The 26076-nt window shown below is 46.2% G+C and overlaps 1 protein-coding gene across 3 annotated transcripts in view; it reads left to right on the plus strand.

Moving 5' to 3' along the window:
* The first annotated feature begins 758 nt into the window (after nucleotides 1-758).
* Nucleotides 759-26076, plus strand: part of LOC119170142 (uncharacterized) — a 35807-nt gene continuing 10489 nt past the window's right edge. For 2 of the 3 annotated variants that reach the window (XM_075879343.1, XM_037421200.2), the window contains exons 1-7: nucleotides 901-1088; nucleotides 1664-1786; nucleotides 4644-4754; nucleotides 5771-5912; nucleotides 17305-17432; nucleotides 22330-22383; nucleotides 22838-22948. In XM_075879343.1, the coding sequence (XP_075735458.1) occupies nucleotides 1679-1786; nucleotides 4644-4754; nucleotides 5771-5912; nucleotides 17305-17432; nucleotides 22330-22383; nucleotides 22838-22948 (654 nt within the window). In that variant the 5' untranslated portion in view covers nucleotides 901-1088; nucleotides 1664-1678. Of the gene's footprint in view, nucleotides 869-900; nucleotides 1089-1663; nucleotides 1787-4643; nucleotides 4755-5770; nucleotides 5913-17304; nucleotides 17433-22329; nucleotides 22384-22837; nucleotides 22949-26076 lie in introns of those variants that run through there. The other variant, XM_075879350.1, reaches the window with a different exon arrangement.

The raw sequence follows: 26076 nt of genomic DNA on the forward strand, positions 1-26076 counted from the left end.
ATTTTTGCACATCTTTGCAGCTGTACCCTTTTAATATAAAACTTTAATTAGCCGTTTCTGAGCACCCCCCCCCCCCCCCCATTTTTATGCTTTCTTTTATAAATACACTTGACTTGCGTGTGTGTGTTTTGATGGGGGAATCTTGAAACCCTTCTGGGGCAGTAAAACAAACCCTGGTCTATGGAAATCAATCCATGCGAGTGTCGGGTATGGAACACTGAAATTCTTGCATGGTCCCACGTGCAAAGAAGAATGGAGGGGGGGGGGGGGGGGGGGACTTCTACTTTTTACCTGTGCTTGACAACAATATACATGGCAAAATGTCTGTGAAGCTGGTCTGTCCATGTAAGTTGTTTTCTAAGATGTCCTACATATTTACTTCTGTAACTGCAACTTTCACGCATCTTATGCCGCATAACTTGGCACCGGCTTGTCCTGTCCATTCTGTATTACAGTCACACTGGAAACTGTTTTTGTGGAGCATTTTAGCTGGTTGGCTGCCATGACATGTCTTTTGACCCTCACCCACGAACGCAAAACTATCGAAAACATCGCGAACACATTGTTGCAAGGAACGACGACAACTCGACTGCCGCACCTGCGATTACGCAAGAAAAATCGCGGGCACCGCTTCAAATGGGAGGCAATCGCCGTATGCAAAATGAGCCATTATGAAGCCAAGGTTTTCTTGCCGTGACAATTAAAAAAGTAGTCCACGCCAGCATTGTGCAGACGTTCAGTTTTCTGAAGCTGCTTTTCATATCTGTTCAATTTTGACAGCGGCCACCGTTTCGGCAGCTTCGCCTGGCCACACTGATGAGGCTGCCCTGTCGCCATTTTCTTTTCGCTGTGCATGGTGGGCAGGCAGGTGAGTTCCCAGTGTTCAATTTTTTACCCAAGATTCTTCGAGTGTCTTCGAACGCGTAGTTTCGCGGGTGTGGACCGTGGAGCGCGTTGAGGCGACTAGTACGGTCGATTTCCGGCAGGAAATCACCGATAACAACCGCTTTTATCACCGAAAATGCTCGAAAAGTGCTGGGAGGTCGCCATTTGCCGAAACGGGATGTCGTCAGCTCGTACTTTAAATGGTAAAAATGTGCTCGACTAGTCGCTAGCCCTGCTTCGTCTTGCACCGTGCGCTCAAAGTGCACCATTACGTTTGCCGGCACGCTGGGCAGGTGTAACGCCGCGTTTTTGTAGTCTGCGTCGTCGTTTGGAAGCACTTGGTCCATGTCAGGCGCGTAGCTTTGACAGCTGTACTACCGTGCCTCGCCACTAGTTGTGCTCCCACTGCAGGCTTTATCTGCCAGCCATGTTCTGTATGTTCTCAAATTTAATTCCTACTAGTTTTTATCGACGACGTGGATAGCGCAGCTGCATGTAACGTCGAGCACCTTCTACACTTGACTTTTTCATCCTCCGTATGTTTTCCATTGTTGTAGCACAGCCGCAAAACACGCGCAGCAAGTGGACCGCTCGTTGCTTTGTATATAATTACGCTCAGTGTCAACAGTGCACGAACTTTGTGTATGTCCTGCAGCCATGCTCCGCAGCAATGCCAATCCGCTTTGTGCGTCGTGTGTTTCAGAGGCGACAGTTGTCGTTTGTTTAATAAATATATCGAACGGACAATTAGTGTGTGGTCTTTCCTTACGTCGTGCAGGTCTAGCATCTTCGAATGGATGAGCAAGATAGCAATGAAGGCACCATTGGAGGGGACAATTCAGTGGCCGACAGTAATGTGCACGAAGTCGTCCGCTTACTGCTCACACCAAACGTGACCTTGGTAGGCAACGCATTTCCCCATAGCTGATTTGTTTACATTTGTAGTCCATTGATGTGCTTTTGTTCCAGAATGAAGTATTTTCTCACTGTGAATGTACTTGCCTGTCATTTTCAAATGTGCACCTATTGAGAACCACTGGCAATCCCACAACACATTTGAGAAAGGTTTTCTTTTAAAGAAATAGTTCATTAAATATGAACATTCATATAGAATGTGTTTTCTGCCACAAGTATTCTCTTTTATGCTATTTAATACTGACCATCGTCTGCTGTCATATTTAGTTACTAGTTGGCACACTTGAAAGCTCAACATAAACTTAGTTATCTTATAGAAAGTGCAGTAACTTTATTGAAGCAAAAAAGAGTGTTCACAGATAGATGGCGGTCAGGTCATGTCTGGCTGCCGCCTTGTCGGCTCGTTTTATGGTCCAGAGCTATATCTCCGCAATCCCGAGTCTCTAGCTATATTGCAGTCTATTTACGTGATTACAGTGTACACAAAATAATGTAGGAGGCTTGCCACTTATTTTTTAGGCAGCGATGGCTTGGGCCACTTTTAATATTACTTCAGCTTTTGCCAAGACATTTTTGAGAAGGACCAGGGTGTTTACATGCTACAGTTGAGGGCCACCACATTGCAAGCAAACTATGCCTTTGTAGTTTTGCAGCTGAGGCATATTGCTACTGTGCTATATGGCAGACTGTGGCCTGACTGATAGTCGGACTGTGGTCTGCCTCTAGTCATGGCAGCCACGTGTCGATAGGGAACACACACAAGAACACTCCTGTAATTTCAATCAAGTGCACGTTGAAGAAGCACCAGGCTGTCGTATGCAGTGCTCCAGTGTGGTGTGCTATGTCAAGTTTTGGCACATAAAATGCCAGAAATAATTTTTTTTTATTGTACAGAAGGAGGAACTTAATGTACATGATTGTTGAATATTCATTTCTTTTCAAATATAAGGTCTATATAAACATTCAAACAGTTCACGGAGCCTTGGGGGAAATATAATGTTCGGAGTGGATAGAGTGCAGGCATAATTTGTTGAGGAAAAGCCTGTTGCTCATATAGTCCAGTAAACACGCTTGGCAGGTTAATCCACCTTAGGAGCTATATCATTGGGTGGCTGAGTATAAAGGTGGTTGGGTTTAATTCCCAGTCACGTACAGTAGCCACATTTGAATGGTGACAAGCTGTGATAGTGCTTACATACTTGTATTTAGGTGCATGTTGGAGGGAAGTCAAAATTAATCAGGCGTGCCCCGCTATGGCATGCCTTATAATCCTATTCTATCTTGATTTCGGCGTGGGCAAACCACACAATTTAGTTTTACGCACATAACAGATAAGTCCTGCTTAATAATTTTAAAGTCATTCAATATTTATTTCTCATTTTTAGGAAGGCAGTGCAGTTGTCTTGTGGAACAGGTTCCTGAGGGAACATGTGTGTCAGATAAATTCTGGTAGTAAGTTCCCATCTCTTAATCATTACACCTTGCACTTACGGAAGCTAGAAAGTGGTTGCCTCAACTTGTGTTAGGCAGTATTTTTTTAACCACCCTCTCTTTTCGGCATTGTTCTGAATTGGTGCCTGATGGGGCTTCTCCAACCAGTGCGTCCTATACTTTTTTTCAATGCCAGCCAGATGCGCCCGATCCAGGCGTCCACCACTTTCTCCTCTCGCCCTTTCCTGCTTTCGTCCATCACCTAGCCTTCACGTGTGCTCTGCGGTCATGGGGGAGAAAGCCCATCATGTGGTGCCTCAAGACAGAATTTATATGAAGCAATCTTTTTGTTCAGTTGTGTACAGATCCATGGGGTGGCATCTTGCATTCTTCGTGTTCACAATGTTGGTGGTCTCGTTAGCTCTGTAAGAGAACGGTGTTTTTCGATAGCGTGTTACCATTCATGGCGCTATGCGAGCAACCACTGGGGAAGCGTTACTGCAACACTGTTGCATGCACCGACATCAAGAGCGGTGTGGCATTGCTTCGAGCGACAATGAAGGAGCACGAAGGAACAAATATGACACATGTATAATATTGGAGAGAGAAACACGTCCATCAGATCTCCATGGGAATGCGCTCGGACGCATGCGTGATGCAAGCAGCCCTAGCCTACATGGGGCGTCACATCACGACCACTCCCTGAACTAAGGCGGACCGATGGATACCGTTGAGAAGCGCTCATATGCCCCAGCATTGAAAGAAATAAAGGGGGCATTGCTTCTACAAACACTGCATTCCACTCTTCAACATGAGTGCTGTACCTCTGCTGATGAAGGAACCCTTGTTTTATTGATGCTTTTGTGGTTTGTTGTGTAACTGAAAAGAGTAATTTGTAATTTTTAGCTCCTTTATTAATTATATTACACTTATACATCTATGAATGTAAATGAGCTTAGTAAGGCTAGATAGACTGGCAGAATTGACAATTTCATCAAGTCGTGTTTTCCTTCATTTCTTTTTATTAATTAACCCTTTGTTGTCTAAAACCTTTATCCACCTTCCATCTGTCCCACTCTGAATCTAAAAGGAAGTATAGCTCAAGTAAAAAAAATTATTGTTATTGGCTCATAATGCAGTGAGGAAACATGTAGAAATCAATTATAAAGGGCTTGTTCAGCAGCACCTGACAACGGCGACTGTGGCCATGTTGTGTTGTTGTGTCCCTCTTAACAATGGCCTACACCGGACGAGATCATACAGCCTCCATGAATAGACTATTTGACCTTTCTGTCTGTGTGTGTGAAAGAGATATATTTGTACTAAGTTTTGTACTCAAAGGTTGTTTTTCTCCAACATTCGTATATGATTTGACTGGGAAGCTTCGATCACTGTGCTTTTACATTTATTAGGATGAAGATGTCGCAGAGGCGGAAGAGGAAGACGATGTAACTGACCAAGGCTTGTTAGACCCAGGAGGGGCTGAGGTTGCTTCAGCTGTGGCTACTCTTGGTCTCTCACAGGTCAGTGGTTCACCTGAAGTATCGTCAAAATGCAGCCATATCATGCTAATAGATAACAAAGCCAAGGAAAGCTTTGGGGATGCTGTTTGTAGCGCTTAATTGTGGTGTAGAATTGTTTCGGCATTGGTAAGTCGAGGTGGTATAATACAGAGTTTAATTGCTCAGCTCCCTCTAGCTGCAAGTCGCTTTGCCCACCTTGATTTTCCTTTATCTTGCCCATCATAGGTGCCTGTGGTGTTCCAGCGCTGAGCATGACAGTCTGGGTTCGATTTTTGGCTGTGGTAGCTGCATTATGATGGAGGGTGAAGTGCAATCACGTGCATGTACTTAGACATGTGCCCGTGAAAGAACTCTAAGTAGCCGAAATAAATGTGAAGCTCTCCGCTAGCATGTACCACAAATTTTAATTTTAAGTTAGGCGTGTAAAACTCAGAAATTTTATTTTTTTCTTCTTTTTTTGTAAGGCTTTTTACCCCTTTCTGCAAAGTGCAGTTAACTTTTCCACATTTTTTTTTTGGCTTCATAAGGCCGTGCCTAACAAAAATGAATCACAGGATCGATTGCATGTCTCATGTTTGTTTCAAGTATTGTTTTATTTTGTATTCTATTTTTTTTAAGTAGTCAGAAAAAGGTCTATTTGTTTACGGGGCATAAGAAAAGCGGCCCTGTTCCGAATGATGGGAGAAAAATATCAAACCATGAGTTGTGTGTCTTTATTCATGTCTGCGAAACTCGGCAAGTTGCGAAATGGGAGAGTTAGTATTTGCTACTTAAATATTTCATTGCATGTGTCAGTGATACAAATAATTGTGGTGTTCGTAGTTCATTTGCTTACTGGTTCCCAATTTTTTGTTATTTTTACTGTGTTCTGCGCATGTATAGTATTAGTTAACTGGAGCAACTGCCGAAGCCCTGACATTCATGGTGCTGGATCATGAACGCTGTCTTTTTGATTTCTCGTTGGTGTCACACTTATCTTCAAAAAGTTCTTTATTTTTCTCTTGCATTTGCTGCAGGAAGTAGACCCATGTGGCCTTGGAGTCAAACTGGAAGACGGTTCGACTGCATTTCTTCAGGGACTAGGTGGAACTACGCATGCCATCACGCTGGAGGATGGCTCCACAGCTTACATACAAGCCGGACCGAGGGGAGCCATAGGTTGGTTTTTTTATCACACGCGCCCACACACAAGTCCGTGTGGGATACATGTTAGTGATACTAAAGTGACACGGGAAGAACTTACAAACATTGTTATCTGCACGTGGCATATGCAGTTAATAACTGAAGGAGAAGTAAATAGCTGATAACTTCTTGTCATTGAATTTTGGAGACCATAAGCCTTCACGTTTCTGGTACTGAAAGACCAAAACAGCTACTTTTTAAAGCTTTATCAGCGTTTAACCTAGAGCATCATATAATCATTCGCAGCACAAATTTAGTGACACGCCGTGTACCAACGCGGCTATGGACAATTATATCATACCCTCCTTCTCACCTCTGCCAGGCCTCCTCAACTCATGAGGCACGCTGGCATCGCTGGAGATCGCGGAGCTCTCATGAGTGCACGAGATGATTTGAGCTTTGACCAGTCTATACCTCCGAGGTCGCGCGCAGTTTCTGAGGCCATCCCATAGTGCGCCCGGCAGCATGCACAGTGTTTGGCAACAGACACGAAGATCAAGAAGTGATTCATATCTGCTCCAACAGGTGCCGCCATTCTTACTTTCGCGCATTCTACAGCCCATGACAGCCAATCAGATCAGCAGCCACAGTGTCGTCTAATGGCCAGGGTATGCCGTTCTATGAATGGGTGGTTTAAAACGGGAGTTGCAGCGATCTGCAGCGATTCGCAGCTTCAAAGCATTGTAAGAAATTATACAGTTTACGCAGAGAGCTCATAATCGGTCTCTAAATGGCCCTTAGAACCTGGTCTACCAGCCTAATGTGTTCGTACAAAATTGCCGAAACCATTCCAGGGTCTCCTTAATTTAGTCTGCTACAACCACACATGCTATAACAAAAAGTATAGGAAGCCAGCAGCTGATTTTATTATAGCTCATGACGTTGTCCTAGTTGCTCCCACTCAGTGAACAAAAATTCACTTCGATTAGGATAACCTTTCAGAATTATATTTGATGTTTTCTATGACACTGTTAATACATGAAGCACACCAGTTAAAACAAGCTGAAAACAAGAAGCGAAAACGAGCTGTTAACACTGTTTGTTATAGAAGCTCTGTTACCATAGAATTGCTCTGCTGTGCCTGAAATCAGGGATTTGAGTCCCGCCTGCAATTTAATGGAAAGCGATGCAGAAACACTTGTGCGCTGTTTTAGGTGTGCAAGAAAGAACCTCAGGCGGTCCAAACTGGTTCAGAGCCTACTACTATGACTTGAGTCATAACTAGAGACTCGATTATAGGAAAATGCCTATTTTGTTTCTTGCATTTCTATTGTGCCACTGTGATATATCAGCATGAATTAGAGGTTAAGAAGAGCTTTTGTAGTATTTTTATTGTGCCTATAAATGCCTATTTTCGAGATCAGTGCCTACATGTATGCTATTTAACATCAAATTTTGCTCTCGAGTACAGTTGAAGACACGTATTCATGTTATCAGCCAAAGTTGAGCTTTCATAATTGTATGGGGTGCAACCTATATTCAATCTCATAAGTTCCTTTTAGTAGTATCAAGGCTACAAGGCTTCTTAGTGAATAGAAAGGCAAATTTGCCTCTACATATACCGTAATTACTCGAATCTAACGTGCACATTTTTTCCGGTTAAGCGAGTTCATAAATCACATTCGCGTTAGAATCGAGTACGGAAAAAAAATTAATACGGTCATTATATTGCCATCGGCATTTTCAAAATGGCCGCCCCCTACGTGCGTCGGCATGGCGCGTCGGCCATTTCTGCCTATGTGTTTCCCATGTGCGGCACTTTGTACCTGTGCTGAGGAGTTCGTCATCTTGTAGTGCATTAGCATCGATGGCATGGAAGGGCCGACTCGAAAAACTCGACAAGTGCACCACGATGCCGCTTTTAAAAGAAAAGTCATCGCGTGTGCCGAAACGGACGGAAATCTGGTCGCATCGCGGTTGTTCGGAATTCCCAAAACGTGCGTGCGGGACTGGCGGAAACAAAATCAGAAGATTGTCGACAGCAAAGATTCACGCAAAGGCTTCATTGGACCTGTTGCGCCTTTGGGTAGCGTGGTGCGGACTCGGGCCATCCGAGTCCCCGGAGAGGACGAGTAGGGAAGCCGGAGAAGGAGAAAAAAATGTTTATATACAGTATTTACATGGTAGCGTGGTACAACATGAAAAGAGAATCACCCACGAGCGCCTCTGCGCTAGCGTTTTTATACATCGTCCGCCTTCCCAAGATCCCTTGCAAAGAAAATTTATGCGCAGGATACTCCAATGAGATCGTCGTCTTCCTCTCCGTCCCCGAAGAGGGAAAGCCAAACACCGCCTCCCTCTGAACCTAGGAAAGGGGCAAGACATGCCCAGTTCGCTGTTTGGTGAGGGAGACCCCACGCGCCAGCGTGGCACCACAGTGAGATGACGTGGAATCCCATGCGCAAAGTCGCTCCCTGGTGCAGCCAGGTTGACTCAAGCAAGGCAGAATACCCCGTACAGCTGCTGGGTCGACGCTGCTTCGGAGTGTTGCTCTCGGCGGCTGACAAAAGCTTGGCCAACGACTTTTGTGTCAAGAGGAGCCGGCGACGTGGTTTTTCCAGATTGTCCGCGTCCGTCGCCGTCCCGGTGCAGGGTTGACTCATCAACAGCTGCCAGGTGCCAGCAGGCCGCGAAGACCACGTGGAACTTGGGCGAGGCACAACAGCACCCCCGCCGCCAGATGATACATCGGGAGGTCGAGTTGTTCCATGCAGCTCGGCCGGGTCGATGTCGGCGACGTTCCGGCAAGGCTCTTGCTTTCTCGAAGGGCCTGGTCAAACTGGAATGCTCCAAGAGCTGGCCTCTGCGCCCCGCTTCGGTGAAAAGTGGGTGACAAGCTCCAAGAAACGACCTTTGTCAGCCACACACAATGCGACAAGCACCGCGTGCACGCCACTCTCATCGCCAGGCCTCCGATTTTACAAAGCAAACATCTTATCTTAATAACTTAAGCTCAAGGAAACAATGTGCATACCAATCGGGACAAGTGTTCAGTAACTCTTTCATACGTAACTCCATTTGGAATCGAGATAACATTATAATCAAGCTAAACAAGCAAACTGTAGAGCTCGGGACAACGAGGGAGTCATTGAAAAATTTCTCTACGCCCTCACTGTAACACATTGAAAAAAAAGGTACACATAAACTAGGTAAAGGTAAACAAAAAAATCAAACAAACCTTCCGCGTCTTTTGACGAGTCAAAACGCTCGACTTAGGGCGTCTGCATTTGTATGAAGGCCACCTCTCTTGTAGCGCACCTCGAAATTGTGCTGCTGCAGTGCTATGCTCCATCTGAGCAAACGACCATTCTTAGGTGACATTTGGTGTAACCAGGTTAGTGGAGAGTGATCAGTTTCTATAATAAACTTAGAGCCAGCAACATAGCAGCCTAGTTTTTGTACGGCCCAAACAATGCAAGCACATTCTTTTTCCGAAGTGCTATAAGCCTCTTCCCTGCTGCTCAATTTGCGACTCAAATACAAAACCGGCCGCTCCTCTCCACTCTGGTCCGTCTGACATAGCACTGCTCCTAAACCGCGTTCGCTTGCATCACACTGAATAGTGAAAGGTTTTGCAAAATCCGGTGCCCTCAAGACGGGTTTCTCACTCAATGCGTGCTTCAGCTTCTGAAAAGCGTCTTCCTTTTTAGAGTCCCATTGAATGTTCACAGGTTCGGTCTTGCGTAAACTATCTGTCAAAGGGCTGGCAATCTCGGAGTAATTCGGGACGTAATGCTGATAGTAACCTGTGAGGCCGAGGAATGCTCTCATCTCGGTCTTAGTGCTGGGACGACGATAACCGACCACCGCGGCTACCTTGAGTTCGGACGGTCGACGACGCCCATTTCCTACAATGTGCCCTAAATAGCTTACTTCAGCACAGCCCAAATGACATTTCTCTCTCTTTACCGTAAGACCTGCATTTTTGACCCGTTCCAAAACCATCCGAAGGTGTTCAACATGGTCTTCCCATTTGTCCGAAAATATCGCCACATCGTCTAGGTAAGGCAGCGCAAATTTCTCGAGCCCGTGGAGAACCTTATCCATCAGGCGGCTGAAACAATACGGCGCGTTCTTGAGCCCAAAGCTCATCATCAAAGGACGAAAAGTGCCCAGGGGTGAGATAAAAGCAGCGTATCGACTCGCGCGCTCTGTCAAAGGGACCTGCCAATACCCCCTAACAAGGTCTAACGTAGAAATGTATTTCGCCTTAGACACTGTCTCTACCCTCTCTTCAATGTTAGGAATAGGGTAAGTCTGGTCGACTGTTACAGAGTTCAGGCGGCGATAGTCCACGCATGGCCTTGGATCACGGCCCGGAATCTCAACCAAAATCAAAGGCGAGGTGAAATCACTGTCTGCTTCGATGATAACACCTAGGTCGATCATGCGGCGAATTTCGGCCTCTAGTATCTCTCTCTGTCTAGGTGACACCCGATACGGCTTACAGCTGATCGGCTTGTTAACCGTCAGCTCAATGTCGTGCTTAATCACATCCGTTTTGCCTGGCTTCTCGGAGAAAACGGTAGCGAATTCCTGTACTAAAAGCTCTAAATCTTCCTCTTGAGCCTTACTTAGGGTGTTCCCTGTGTCTACCCTATCGGACAATGTGCTGCTGACCGTGCCATCGGAAAGACAAAGGATTTCCGCGCCCTCATCCTCAGGAACATTGAGTGCAAGGTTTACTACTGCTTTTCGTCGCATGTAGGGTTTCATTAGGTTACTGTGATACACTTTGGGGCATTTCCGGCCCCACTTTACCTCGTAGTTGGTGTCTGAAAGCACTGACAACACTGTCGCTGGTCCCTCCCATTGTACGTCCAGCTTGTTTTTTCTTGAAGGGCACAACAGCATCACCTCATCGCCCACTCTAAAGACTCGCTTTCGAGCTGACTTATCGTAACGGGCCTTGGAAAGCGCCTGTGCTGCGCGCATGTTGCTCTCCACCACTTCGCGTGCAGTCCCCAGTCGCCCCAATAAATCCAGTACATAGGAAACCACATTAGGGTCCTCCCCATATCCAGTCCATGACTCTCGTATTAAGTGCAGTGGACCTCTCAAGTTCCTGCCGTAGACAAGTTCAGCCGGACTAAAACCCGTACTCTCGTGTGGGGCTGACCTCAGAGAAAACATCGCAGCTGGTATACACCCCTCCCAGTCACTTTTATGCTCAAAGCACAAAGCTCGCAAAACGCGTTTCATGACCGAGTGCATGCGTTCCACAGGGTTCGACTGTGGATGGTGAATAGAGCTATGCGCGATTTTTATCCCGCAGCGTTCTAGGAATGTAGTCGTAAGGCAGCTTGTGAACACACTTCCGTTGTCACACTGTATCTCCGAGGGAAAACCCACCCGAGAAAAAATAGACAACAATGCGTCCACCACGCATACTGAACTCAACTCTTTCAGTGCGATTGCCTCCGGGAACTTGGTGGCAACGCACAGCGCGGTCAGGACGTACCGATATCCTGATTTAGATGGAGGCAGAGGCCCCACGATGTCAATCACGAGCCGACGGAAGGGTTCTGTGACTATTGGCACTAGTTTCATTGGTGCCTTCCATTTGTCTGTTGATTTTCCTATCCGCTGACAAGTGTCGCATCCACGGACAAACATCTCTACATCCTTCCAGCACCCGGGCCAGTAGAACTCCTGAGCCAGCTTAGCTTTCGTTTTCTTTATACCTAAGTGGCCCGCCCAGGCGTTGCTGTGGGCCAGGTCGAGAATGTTCCGCCGGTATTTTAGTGGAACTACCACTTGGTTGTAGACCCGCCCTTTAGCGTTCTCATACCTGCGATGCAACACCTCGTTTTGGGTGTAGAACGAAACGTTCTTCCTAGAGTTACCTTCCTTATGTATGGCATCTAGCAGCATAGAGAGTGCGAGATCCGCCTTTTGATCGACCACTAGCGTTGCACGGTCGGTTCTGGCTAGCTGACACCAACTGGTGGACGCGGGTGTTAACACCGAGCCTGTCACCAAGTCCTCGTTTTCGGGCGTTAGAGATATTTCCTCGCTGTTGTCGACCATAGCCCCAGTTTCCGTCTCGACAACTCGCATGGCAGACTCATTTTCCGTCGCAACTACCTCAGGTTTTCCTACACTGCCCTCGGACGTCTGTTCCCCAGAGGGTGAGCTGCTCAGCTGTTGCGTCAGCTCGCGCGCCTTCGAACGGGTAAGGGCCATGCAAGCTATTTCGGTGGCAAATGATTCTCCACGTGTTTTTAACATTTCCTCAGACTTATTTGAAAATAGGTAAGGGAAGTGCTCCGGAAGGTTGGCTGAAATTGCTGCTTCCGTACACAATTGGCCGAAAGGGCCCTCGATTACAACCCTCGCTATCGGTAGGCAGACGCTTTGCTTTTCTGCCACTTGCCGAATCCAGGTACACTCTCCTATATAGTCTTCGGAAGATACGCAACTTGGATGCGCTACATCCATTGTGGCCGCCGAGTCCCTCAATACCCTACACATTCGGCCGTTCACTGAGAGTGTCCTCATGTAAGGCTTCAACAGCTTTAAGCTATCCTCTGACTCCTGAATTGTGGCAAATGCCATGTGCCTCTTACAGCTCCTGGCCATGTGGCCCTTTTCTCCGCAGCTGTAGCAAACAACTGGCTTCCGCGCTTCTAACGCATGCGCTATGTCACCAGGCGCCTTTGAACCTGATGAAGGTGCCGCCTTAGTCCCCTCACTGTCCTTTCCCTGCTGATTGTCTAATAACTTGGAATTTTCGGGTTTCCAGTTATTTCTTGCAAACCTCTTGCGTCCCTGGTTTCCCGACCAGCTTTCTACCTTTTCATTTTTTTCCGAAGTTCGTGGTGTACTGCGGAGACTACGGCGTGAGCAGTAATCTTCGGCGAGTTCTGCTGCCCTGTTCATGTCTACGTCTTTCATCCTATCCTGCACCCAAAGCCTTACCTCCTCGGGAATTCCCCGGTAAAACTGCTCAAGTACCATCAACTCAATGACCTTGTCATGGTTGCCATAGACTTGCGCGCTTTTGAGCCACTCTTCAAAGTTGGCTCTAATTTGGTAGGCATAGTCTGAATGAGATTCGTTGCCCCTCTTAGAGTGCCTGAACCGCAGGCGGAAAGCCTCTGTCGATAGGCGACATTTTCGTAGCAATGCAGCCTTTACCCTGTCATACACCTCGGAGTCCTCTTTATTCATTCTTGCGATAACATCGGACACTTCGCCTGGTAGTACGCATATCAGTTTTTGTGGCCAAGTCTCCCTACTAAACCCTGCATTTTCGCATGCTCGCTCAAAATGCACGAGGTATAATGCAATGTCGTCACCCGCCTTGAAGGTGTGGATTAGATCCTTTATCTTTGATTCTCCACCCCCTGAATTTTGATTTCCCACGGACATACGAAGCTCCAGTTCTTTCAGACGGATTTCATGTTCTTTATCCTCGCGATCCCTCCTTATTTCCTCCTCTCTTTGTTCACGGGCTAAGCGCTCACGCTCCTCTTTCTTTGCCAAAATGGTTTCTCTGGCCTCAATGGCCTCTTCTAAACTCACTTCCTCTTTTCCCAAGTGCTCCAAAATTTGTTGTTTTCTTTTAACCGAGCCGACCGAAATATTCAGCTCCTGACAAATTTCGAGGAGTTCTTGGACCTTAAACTTCTCCATCTTAGATATGCACACCGTTTCTCTTCTAAGGTAATTTTGCCCACGAGCCACCCAATTCTTGGTCTGCGAATCAAAATTTACCAAAATCACCCTACCACGTTACCGACCATCTGCGCTAACGAGTCTGGCGAAAAGAAGAGCAAACACGCGGCACTCACCACTTCGATGCAGCCGACGCAGGCGAATCCCATAAGCTGCCAGCCACTGTTGCGCCTTTGGGTAGCGTGGTGCGGACTCGGGCCATCCGAGTCCCCGGAGAGGACGAGTAGGGAAGCCGGAGAAGGAGAAAAAAATGTTTATATACAGTATTTACATGGTAGCGTGGTACAACATGAAAAGAGAATCACCCACGAGCGCCTCTGCGCTAGCGTTTTTATACATCGTCCGCCTTCCCAAGATCCCTTGCAAAGAAAATTTATGCGCAGGATACTCCAATGAGATCGTCGTCTTCCTCTCCGTCCCCGAAGAGGGAAAGCCAAACACCGCCTCCCTCTGAACCTAGGAAAGGGGCAAGACATGCCCAGTTAGCTGTTTGGTGAGGGAGACCCCACGCGCCAGCGTGGCACCACAGTGAGATGACGTGGAATCCCATGCGCAAAGTCGCTCCCTGATGCAGCCAGGTTGACTCAAGCAAGGCAGAATACCCCGTACAGCTGCTGGGTCGACGCTGCTTCGGAGTGTTGCTCTCGGCGGCTGACAAAAGCTTGGCCAACGACTTTTGTGTCAAGAGGAGCCGGCGACGTGGTTTTTCCAGATTGTCCGCGTCCGTCGCCGTCCCGGTGCAGGGTTGACTCATCAACAGCTGCCAGGTGCCAGCAGGCCGCGAAGACCACGTGGAACTTGGGCGAGGCACAACAGACCACAGCAGGGTCGGTTTCCACAAACTGAAGAGCTGCTCGGCGAGTATGTGATTGAGCAGTGAGCCGCACAGCAGCCCGTGACGACAGGACTGCTCCAAGTGCAGGCTATGCAGTTAGCCTTGGAAAAAGGGCTAATGCGGAGCCAGTTTAAAGCGAGAAGGTGCAGGCTAACTAACTTTATGAAGAGGAAAGGCTTTTCCTTCCGAAGGCGAACGGGCATATGCGAAACGTTTCCGAAGGAGTACGATCAAAAGCTTCACAGTTTTCAGAGGTTCGTCCTAAACTTGCGTCACCACAACGGCTACCTGCTTGGGCAAATCGGGAATGCCGATCAGACGCTCCTTTACTTCGACATGCCTGTCACCACAATCGTCGAGAAGAAGGGCGCGAAGCAAGTTCGCGTGCTGACATCGGGCCACGGTAAAACTAAAGTGACGGCAATGCTCCGTTGCACGTCAGATAGGCACAAGCTTCCCCTGTACCTCATATTTCAACGGAAGACGCTCTCGAAAGGAGTCGTTTTCCCGAGTGGTGTGATCGTGCGGACCGAGAAAAATGGGTGCGCGTTGCAATCAATGTCTTACTTTTCTTTTTTTTTTTTTTAGTTGCGGAAACCGGGTGCGTGTTACAATCGAGGGCGCGGTAGAATCGAGTAAATACGGTATATTCATCCGCATCACGTCGTCTGCTTCGACATCTCCCCGGCATCTGCTCGCATGCGCATAGGGAACAGGAGGTGCTTCTGTGCAGGTACAGGATGATGGAGAATGAATGCGAAACCATGGAGCGTCATCCGGGGAAAGTATAGTGTAGATAAAAAGTAGCGACATCTTCTCAAAGATAACTCTGACTGCATGCAAAGCAGCAGCATTTCACACGGGTAACGTCACGGGTTGAATGGCACTAACGCCGGTGCTGCGTTGAGTGCTGGAAGATTTGTTTGTAGCGATCGGCCAGAAGACCGTTAGCTCGATGTACACTCGAACGTTGCGAGCGATGGAGAGGGTGAGGCGAGAACGATGACACGCGGCGACTAGCTAGAAAGAGAGTGATGTCAACATGCGCGTTTGTGAGGGAAGGCGTGACCTACACTGCACTGCCCCCCACACCTGCGGCCAGAGGAGCGTGGTGTGGACGGAGGGACAGCGTTACACAGGCTAGTCGAGCTGTTTTGCATCTAAAAATAAAAGGGTGTGGATGTGGGTTTGTTTTGTTTGTCATTTACTTAAAAGGTGCTTCGCTAGGTCACATAATAAATTTTACTTATACCTTGGAAGTGATTGTGTCCAATGAAATGCTTTGCACTAGTAGAATTTTTAATTGGTTTATTACAAGCCGCAAAAGGATGATGTGATGAGTTGAGCTTGAAACCTTTGCTAATTGCCCAGTGTAGACTTCGCAAGAACAATTCCTTCTTTGCCTTTTTCGGTATCGGAGCAACTCCAAGCCGGAAGATCACAGGATGCAGACACATCAACACATCATGTGCGCACAAGATTACATTTGCAGGACATGCCCATGCCAGGTCGTGCTCTCAAGCGGTGTCGTGTCGTTTCGATATTCTCGGCATTGCACTGCCTGTTACCGTGCGATGGATCCCTCCACTTGGCCCGCTTGGAGAGGCTGGCATGGGTCATGTATCCTTACCATAATACACAGCGTCGCAGTGCTGGAACTGGTGTAAAAGGCGATGCACCAAAAACACACCACGCTTGTAAATGCTGGCAAGGGCACGATGTGAAAATGGCAAGAACACCAATGCAAATGAAATAAAAGCAGCTTAGCCTAGCATCTCACTCAATACAAAGTTAGAAAAATAATGCACATAGATTTTATTTGACTGTTTTAATTTTTCTGTCAACCTTCATAGTACTTCCATTCAGGGCAACAGATTGCATTAATTGCACACGTCACCTTGAATGATTCTCGCTGTGTCACCTACTATTTTGACGTACGGAGGACCATCCCTTGTCGTGTACATCAACTCCACCATGTTGGGACACGCGCTCGTGAGATGGTCAAGCAGAGTTCAGTCCGGCATTTCACCTCTTTCCGGGGCGTGTAGCATTGCAAATCTTGGCAGATGAGATCGTGAGCACCCAGTGCATGTATTCCTCTTCCCTACTCGAAATTCTCAAACCTGGTGAAAGGCCCTTTAAGGTGTTCACAACCAGAAGAGAAGTCGACTCTGTGCGGTGAGACCAAGTTAATACGAGGTAAAAAGACCCTTCTGGCCTATTAGCGCTCTGATCATTTTGCTCCTGTGTTGCTCTTCTCAGCTATGCCGAAAACAAAGAGACCAGGAGTGTGTTTATTCGACCTTGAACTCTCAACTCACCATGCTGGACTAATAAGAGAGGGACCGTATTCTGCAAAATCTGCGAGAAAAAAAAAATGCATGGCCTCGCTAAACCATTGGCACTTTTGTACCATTCCAAACTGAAACATTTCTGTTGGCTTTTCCGTTGTAGACACAGATCCCACACGTATTTCTTCAGAAATGGGATTTTTGTCAAAGTTTATTGTGCCAATATATATGAATGGGAGGCTTAAAACAGTGTTTTGCCCTTCTGTTCCTGGCGCGTGAAGCCCGATTTTTAGTGCCTATAAATCTGGCCTCTAGTCATAACCCACTATTTAGTTTAATTTAATTTTTAGACCATTTAACAATATTGTGTATATATTGCCGTTTAGGACTTTGCGCTGAACTGCTTAAAGGGATGCACTGGTTTAGATATATTAGTCGGTGGTGCCTTGCATTCTCTTTCAAAACCATTTCTTGTTTAAACAATGAGTCTGTTTAATTCATTTTGTTTATTTGGTGTCTACTGAAATTCGCCATAGTCTTTAATTTCATTTTCTCCTTCTAGAGGGACTCCAGGCGGTAACCTTAGAAGATGGCACAACTGCCTACATCTCCACGACGACAACTGCTGAGCAGTTGTTTGGTTCTGATGTGTCCGAAGCTACCCTTGGTTTAGAGAGCATCACTACTCAGGCATGTCCTGCTTTTACCCGTTTCATTTAGTTGCATTCCCATGTTTAATGTAAGCATATGTATATGTTGGGGAGTTTTGTTAGCCACTGCTCGTGGGTCATCGATTGCATTGCACACGAAAGGGTAATTTACACGTGGCCAATGGCAGATTCTACACACTGGCCAGCCTATTGGTTGAATCTGTTGAGTAAATACAATAACAGAACGGATAATGCAGTAGAATTCCAGTGTAACAAACACACACACAAGCAACAAAACACACAATTAATCACCAACGTTTCACCTGCCTCTGGAATTTGCGAGAACGAGCTGCAGTATAGTCCCCACAAACACCCTGTGAAAGGCTACTGTCAACAAGTGTGCCAAGCCTCAAAAGAGAGTAATAGCTGTCCTGCGTGCGTTCGCCTAACTTCGCCGACAGGGTGCCGCTATAGACGTCAGACTCTGAAGTTTTGCAGACATGCAGTGCTGTTGGCGCAGTTTTGGTAGCGCAAAACCCGACTCTGTTGCACAGTTTGCTGCGCAACGAGGCGCAACTAGTGCGTGCGAAACAACGATTGAGCTGAATATTAGGTGTGTTGGCGCAATGAATCCTCATAAAAAGAGCTACGAATTTCTCCGCGAGTCGGACGCGTCACCGAACCACCGTGAAGTGCTTGCTGGTTCACTCGCCAGAAAGACGGTGAAAAACAAGAGCAGACACAACATCTCTGTGCTCTACGAAGAACGACGTCAGTTGATGCTACTGTTGCTTTGTGAATTGCCACGGACGTAAAGGACTTCAGCTTTATTGATTTTCGTAGCTTACACGAAGCAGAACAACGAAAGTGCTGGATACGGGCCGTTGCGAACGTGTTGGGTAAGTGAATTATAACCCGCGTTTTCCACGGCTGGTCATGTGAAAACAGTGTCATAATGTAGGCCTTCTGCTGTTGTTTTGAGCAGCCTTTGCGGAGAACTGGGGTAACTCTGTTTATGAAGCTTAACAGAGCGTCTTACCGCGGTGCGTGCTGTGCAACAGGGGACTGGTGACGTGTGCGATGACGATCGCACACGTCGCGACTACCGAAAATCTCACGTGGTCGCCACCACACAGCATCTCACACGTAGGCTTTGAAGGCTCTAAGTTCGGGCTTTAACTAGCAAATGTGAACACGCACATCATACAAGTAAATCACAAAATGTTGGTCGTGACAACAATCGGGTTCTTCCTGCCGTAGGTTTACGCGATTGCTGGACCTATAACAGAGGCCTCGGTTTTGCATTTCATTGTACAATCAGAAAGTGGACACACGTGTATCCCCATTTGCAGTATATGCAAATTTAAGACAACCGTCAACGGAACATTCTAGGATGCGTAATAAAACAGTTCAATGCACAAGAAGCAAGAGATGAATAGCGAATGCTACTGCAAAGGCGCTAATCGCTGGGGTCATTTATGGATAAAGCGAGCTTCGCACCACTGATTGTAAGGCACATTTATTTATTTATTTATTCATGTACCCTAAAGGCCTGAGGGCATTACATGGGGGGGGGGGGGGGGGGGTAATAGTATACATATTTAGAAACTAACAGGAACAATAAAGTAATAAAATGTATGAAGAAGTAAATAACAACGTATAAATAATGTACAAAATTGCGGAAAATCAATTATGAAGACAAAAGTACACTAAAAAGGAAGGCGTATAAAAAGAACAAGCGAGGCTGAACATTTATATGCTTAACAATGCTGATCATAGTCAAATAAGCGAGTTATACAGCGTGCTAAAAAACCGTTATATAAGCACATTTACATCTGGGTAGGTTGTATTAGATCATTCAAACACCAAGATCAAGCTTTAATTTGTGAGTGAATTCGTCAAGGTTTTTTATACAGACAATATCGTTGGGAAGTTGATTCCAGTGATTAACAGCAAGAAGTAATGGTGAATGTAAAAACAGGTTTGTTCGGGCAAATAAAGGTTCTAATTTGAATTTGTGGTCCAGACGAGCAAATATTCTATGAGCAGGTTTAATAAGTGCAGACAGTTGCAAATGGTTATGGTAGAGATTGTGAAAAAGAGACAGAAGGGAGAACAGTCTACGTGACTGTAGAGACAGCAAGTTTAGAGACTTTGCTCGTGTATGCCCAAATTGAACACATTTAGGCATTACAGAACACACATTGGGGTACTTGCCTCGAACATGATGTCATGCGATGCTCGCATGCACTTCAATTGCTAGTTGCAGTGCGTCGAAATTACTGAAACATCTTTTGTGTTGTACCGGCAGTTTCCTTCGATGAACTTTTTTTTTTTAATTGAGGTTGTATTGACAAAAGAAACTCGCCAGGTCTTTTATTTTCAGGAAACCGCGCCTCAACACCAACGAAAGAGGAGGGCCTATGCACAATCGCTTGCGGACGACTATTTATTTATTTATACTTATTTATTTATACTTATACTTACAGCGCCCTCTGGGGGCATTGTTGTAGGGGGGTTTACAAATTCAAAGTACATTTAAATCAGTAGGGACAAGGTGAATTGCACGGCACTCAAAAAATAAAAAACAAATCAAAAATACCAAAATCACAGCATACAATATCATTGTGTGGCCACATACTCCTTTAAAAGGGAAGGAAACGCTGTGGAAGGGGCGGTCACAATGTTTTTTGGAAGACTGTGCCATTCGTGAATAGTTTTAGGAAAAAAAGTATTTGCATACGTTGATGTTCGGCGCATATATTCACACACTTTCAAAGGATGGTCCCGTCGTGATGAGATGTATGTTGGTGGTCTGATGTATTTGTTTTTATCGATTCCAGTTTTGTCGTTTATTAGGTTGTAGAAAAGACATAGCCTGTTATATTTACGCCTTGAGGAGAGTAGGTAACGGCCAACCAAGTGAACTAACAATTTCGCTAGACCTTCTGGTGAAGTCGTAATCACCCATCACAAACCGGCCGGCACGTTTCTGAATGCGCTCCAATGCATCAATATTTAACTTTGTGGCCGGGTCCCAGACAGTGCAAGCATATTCTAAAATCGGGCGTACATTTGACACGTAAAGAACTTGTTTAAGAACAGAGGGGGCGGTTCTGAAATTGCGGCGTAGGAAGTTCAGCACGCGACTGGCTTTAACTGATACCATGCAAACATGATCATTCCACGATAGTGTGCTGTTGATGACAACGCCAAGATACTTGTGTTCATTTACCATAGATAATGGTATCTTTTCCATGAAGTAATTGGTGATAAAAGGCTGCTTTTTCTTGGTAAACCTAACGACACAGCACTTTGACATGTTAAGCTGCATTTGCCACGTACTGCACCATGCTATTACTGAGTCAAGGTCTTTCTGCAGTTGTTCGGAATCTTGAGTGCACCTAATTTCATGATATATGCAGCAGTCATCTGCGTACAACCTCACTTGACTTTCCACGCATTCAGCAAGATCATTGATATAAATCAAAAAGAGAAGCAGCCCCAGGACGGAGTTTTGTGGCACTCCTGAAATGACGTCTACATGTAACGACGCTCTATCGATGATGGTGCATTTGCCCTACCTGGCGATAAGGGCACTGGGGGCGGCACTTTTCGAAGTGCCACCTGGGCAGAGTTTCATGTCTATTGCGGGAACAGTGCCATCCCACATCCCATGCTAAAGATGCCGCAGGATGTACTGGCACCATGAGGCGAAATAGACTTTCAAAGGGGTGTAAGCACACCCCATCCCTCTATAACATAGGCAAAATATCAATGAACGCATGCATATGGCATGCTTATGGTTTTATGCTGCCTAAATGAGTCAACACTTCATCTCTCTTGCATACTCAAATTTAAAAAAATGGGTATCATTTTAAGGCTTTGCTTTCAGCCCTTGCAGTTGCTTAAGGGGCACTGACGCAAAAATTTCGGCCTCGTGTTTTTTTTTTGCTACAGTGTGTTTCTTGGGGCTTGTTAGTCATACATGGCGCATTGTTTGCTGCAGCGCATGACAGATAATTACAAGCTCTTCATTGCAGAACAGTGTTGGTTTGAGAGAGCTCCACAAATGACAAGCTGCTGGGTGCAACTGCAGAACTGTGATGCATTTCTGCACAGCGCGCACCAAGAAGTCGTTTCGAACAGAAAACTAGAAAGCAATGTTGCCAAACACAAGACTTTCAATTTGTGTGCTACGGCCATGGGTCGCGAGCAGTCACCGAGACATAGTCTGCCAATTCAAATGCAGCAAAAGAAAAATGGCAGCTATGACGTGGTGATGTCGGGGAAGTGGGGGATCACTTGGAGTCACTTCTAAGGGTGTCAATACCACGAGGCTCGACCGAACACGGAGCTTTTGCATTAGACTAGCATTGCCGGTTTTATTGTATATTCATGTAGCTATTTGTAACGAAAATTACTGCTGCTTTGCGAATCGTGGGCCGTGTTACTGATTGCGTGCGCTTGTGTGTCGTGACAATCTGTAAGCTTACTGCATTATTGCTTCCCTGTGTACTGCGGACCGTGTTACTGGTCACGTGTAAACTTTGTGTTCAAACTCTGCACTGTACCACTCCTGCCCTGGCTGCCAAAGGGTGGCTGGCAGTATTGAATAAATAAAAACACAAACTCAACCTTCCAAAATTAATGTAAAATACTTTCCAAGGTACATGCACTGTTGGTACTTTGCAGATGATATACGCATGTTCACGAGAGTCGATCCCACAGGCTATCTCGCCCGGGAAGTTGTGTGTCAGTACCCATTTAAAACTTTTTCTGTTTATCGGAGCTGCCCATAATAAGTTTCGCATGCATTTCAGCCGAAGCTATGACACAGATTCGACGTTGTTATCCCTGTTGGGTCAGAATGTCATGAAGACCTGGTTTTTCTGCGAGGGAATGGGTTTCACTTACAAGACCGTTCTTTTGTGCAGGCATCAGGCGACGACAACTGTGAGGAGGATGAGACTGGTGCAAGGTCTACAAACGTGAGTGAATTGTTTTTGCGAATGAGCAGTACAGTATGGTATACAGTCACATACCATAGATGAACACTTTTTAAAGCATGATTAACTCGACTTCTACTGTAATTTTGAAAGAGGCATACAAAACAAACTTCTTACCGTTAGTTAATCAACCTTTTGAGAACTTAATATGCTCATAGAATGGCAGCTCAATCGGTTTTTGTACTGTGGGGTATACTGTAAACGTACAAGTTGTGTCACAAGCTGTTGAAGATGTCTGTATATCGTGCATGTCAACTTCACATGCCACTGTGAAAATCTTGCATGCTTAATTTGCTTCTTTTTTGACAGCCATTTATTGACCGAAAGTGTAATGCTGAAAAACACACCGTGACGACTACGTATATGGTTTGTGGCGGTGTGTTTTTTTTATTATGTTTCAAACCTACCCGCACATGTGTTGCGTTCTCCTCCCCAGATCGTTCACATGTCAAATGGGGGCACCAACAATGGGACGCCCACTGAAAAGGCATTTATGTGCCGTGTGGAAGGCTGTGGAAAAACGTACACTACACTCCACCATCTAAAGGTAGGTGTATGTTTGTGGCTTTGTTTTTTATGGCAGTGCTATTCACCCCTAGCCCATGAATACTTGGGGAGTAGTGTGTGTGGCTCACGTCTGTATATAGTAGACAAAAGTGGAAATGGTAGACCAAGACAACATAGCTGGCTGAACACGCTCACTCCGAGGGAGAGGAGAGAAGAGAAAGGAGAGCAGAACGACGACTGCTGAATAACAAGGTGCGGCCTGTTGCATGCCGCCGAAGTGGCTGGACGGGCGTAGTTCTCCTCGAATCCTCTCTAGCCCCACCACTCCTCCCAGGAGAAACGCTTTCACACGCGTTTCTACACGGGACAGTAAGCCTTCAATAATGCGTTTCGTAGCTGCACATCACAGATTCGGTTCTGAATCGTTATTAGGACCACCTATTACAACACATATGTGAACAGTTTGCCCTAGGAGGGCCAATCATCCATAGAGTATAGGCCTCAATACTCTCCATAAATGCTCCCTGCTTGACTCACCTGAAATGAAGAGGGTCACTGAATCCGTTCATGGGGAGGCAATCGCTGGGCAGATTCCAAGGGCTGACATATCGGCCCACCGAAACGCACCGCGAAAGCACGTACAGTTTAAAGTAGGTTTTTTTAGTGCACCGAAAAGCCGGTTGTGGTCCAAAGGCCAAGTTAAAAACCAAGAGCTTATGACACAAACAAAATATGTATTGTCAGTAAAGGCAGCACACAAACTTGCACACTCGGCAGGTACCGATTGCAACTCACAAAATCACTTAGAAGGTATTTAAATCAACGAGAACAAACTTACCGGGCTACAAATGCAATCTCACACTTTTTAAACTGTGCAAGAACACTTGGCGGCCCCAAATATTCACCACACGCATCTACTCCACAATTCTTCGAACGTGTCTTAAACGTTTCTTTTCAACGAAACACTGAAACGAACTCCAGAGCTAGTCGTCGTCCAGGCGACAGTCTTCAACAAAGTACTCCAGCAGCATCATAACTCGATTCTTCAACATCGACGGACTGCACTCTTCCCGGACGCGCTCACTCATTGACAGCAACGCAGCGTGACATACTGCACCTTGTTTTTTATACAGCGGCCGTTACAGAACACGTCCTAGGAGACAGGTGGCAGCGCTGTTTTAGCAGTCAACTTCAGGTGTGTTGCTGTGACACCACAATGAAAGTACGATCCACAAGTGCATAATACTAACTACTGCCTTCCAGCGTGAGACCACATTAAACTGTGGACACCTTAAAGGAACACTATTTGGAACATTCACGACCTATACGATGGGTGGCGCGCGACTGTACATCCAATCTGGTGGTCGTTGAGGTGATCCTTCCAAAAGAGGCGGTATCGCAAGGTACACTTTTGGCGATGAGTGAAATTCTTGGCGCTACGGTGGCCCTTTAATTTATGTTTTTGAGAAAGTAGGGGAGCACTAACATGCTATATTAAGTAATTAAATGCCGGAGTAAAACTCAACCTTCTGCCCACTCCTTCTGTTCCCTTGAGCAGAGCTCTCTTGGATACGTAGTGGCTATTGCTATAGAAGGGAGTGGAAGGTTGGTTGCTTGGTGTCCGTCTTGTCTTGTCGTAGCTGCTCCTGCTTGTAAAGGATGGAGACCAGCGCCTTTCAATACGTTGCAACAACTTGACTTTATGTACAGGAACTCATGTACATATTTACAAGACTCTTTCACTGTTGGAATCGCCGCATGTTGCCTCGGCAGAGGCGATGATGCAGAGCACTCTTTGCTGCGACCAGAACCACCGTGAGGAATTGGGAGCCAGGTTTGAACCCCTCGGTTGCCCCTCCCGATCCTCCTCACGGCCAACCAAAGCAATTCAGTCTGTTTATTGGACAGACTAAATACTTGTTTTGTGTCCTCTCCTCTCGCTCTCCTATTCAAGCACTCGACTGCTCGGTCGGAGAGAGAGACGAAAGGACCGGCCTGCACACTACGTTCCGGGAACTGTGCGAACGCATGCGATGGTGTCACCGATTGGCTGCAGGCCCATGCCATTACTGCAGGATGACTATGCTGTCCAGCGTGACAGCCGTCCCGTGTACTCTAATCCAGATGGATGGGTGTCTATACACTGTCCTCACGTCGCCCGCCGGCAATCCGCTGGCCGGGGACCACCTAGCTGGTTGTTAAAAGCAGTGACCGACCACGGTCTTCTTACCAGAACAGTCCTCCTTAGGCCGGGATTATCGTCTCCCGAGAATCGGCTCTTTGGGAAGCGCGCCCTGTTGCGACAAAAAAAAACTCATCCCCCTTGGCCTGAGACGCCAGACCTTACAGCCGTGTAGCACATTAGGACATTGGGCAGATCAATATGCGCAAAACTGTAAATAAGGCCAACACGTACGCTGTTCACAATGCTGGCTGTGCGTAATTGCATGCAACGTTGGTGTCATGTTGTAAGAGTATTTTAATGGGCGCCTCGGTACAAATTTCTTAGTAATATCAGAAACATTTTCGGGGAGTCGCTTTATTTTAGTTTTGCTTGCATTGCATTGTGTGCGAAGCTGGTTCAGCTTACCTAAAACCACCAAGTAGAACAAACAGACAAAAAATTGTTCTTTTTCAATACCGAAGCACAAGAAACAACTGAGGCATGTCATAATACATCGGAATATGATTTCAGGGTGCTTTTTTGATAAACAAAAACAACAGATATATGAAAAGAATGAAGTCGCAAGCAGCGAAAGAAACCAGTGGTAGTATGCAATTTTCACGTTTAAGACGTGACGTTCCTAATACTAATTCTATGTTTTGGCATTTGAGAAGTATAAAAGGTAGCATGGTGCTGGGCAGAAATGACAAAAACAAAGCACCATAAGCAAGTTAGACAGAAAAAAAATTGCTGCAAGTGTGAAGGTCATGGAGGCACTTCGCAGACACCTCAGATGTGTGATGATGCAATGAACGTTTTGAAACCAGTTCCTTCATTCTATTCTAGAGACAGAACACATTGCCAATTTAGTTCTGGTACTGTTTGCACAGCAACTGTGTTGAGCAGACGAACTAAGTGCGAAAACTGCAAACCTGGAAGTTACTGTACTCGTACACAAATGGGTGCTGCATACATTCACGGACCTTGGTTATTTGCCTGCTAAA

Source organism: Rhipicephalus microplus, chromosome 2 (assembly GCF_043290135.1).
Source record: "Rhipicephalus microplus isolate Deutch F79 chromosome 2, USDA_Rmic, whole genome shotgun sequence".
NCBI classification, from domain to species: domain Eukaryota; kingdom Metazoa; phylum Arthropoda; class Arachnida; order Ixodida; family Ixodidae; genus Rhipicephalus; species Rhipicephalus microplus.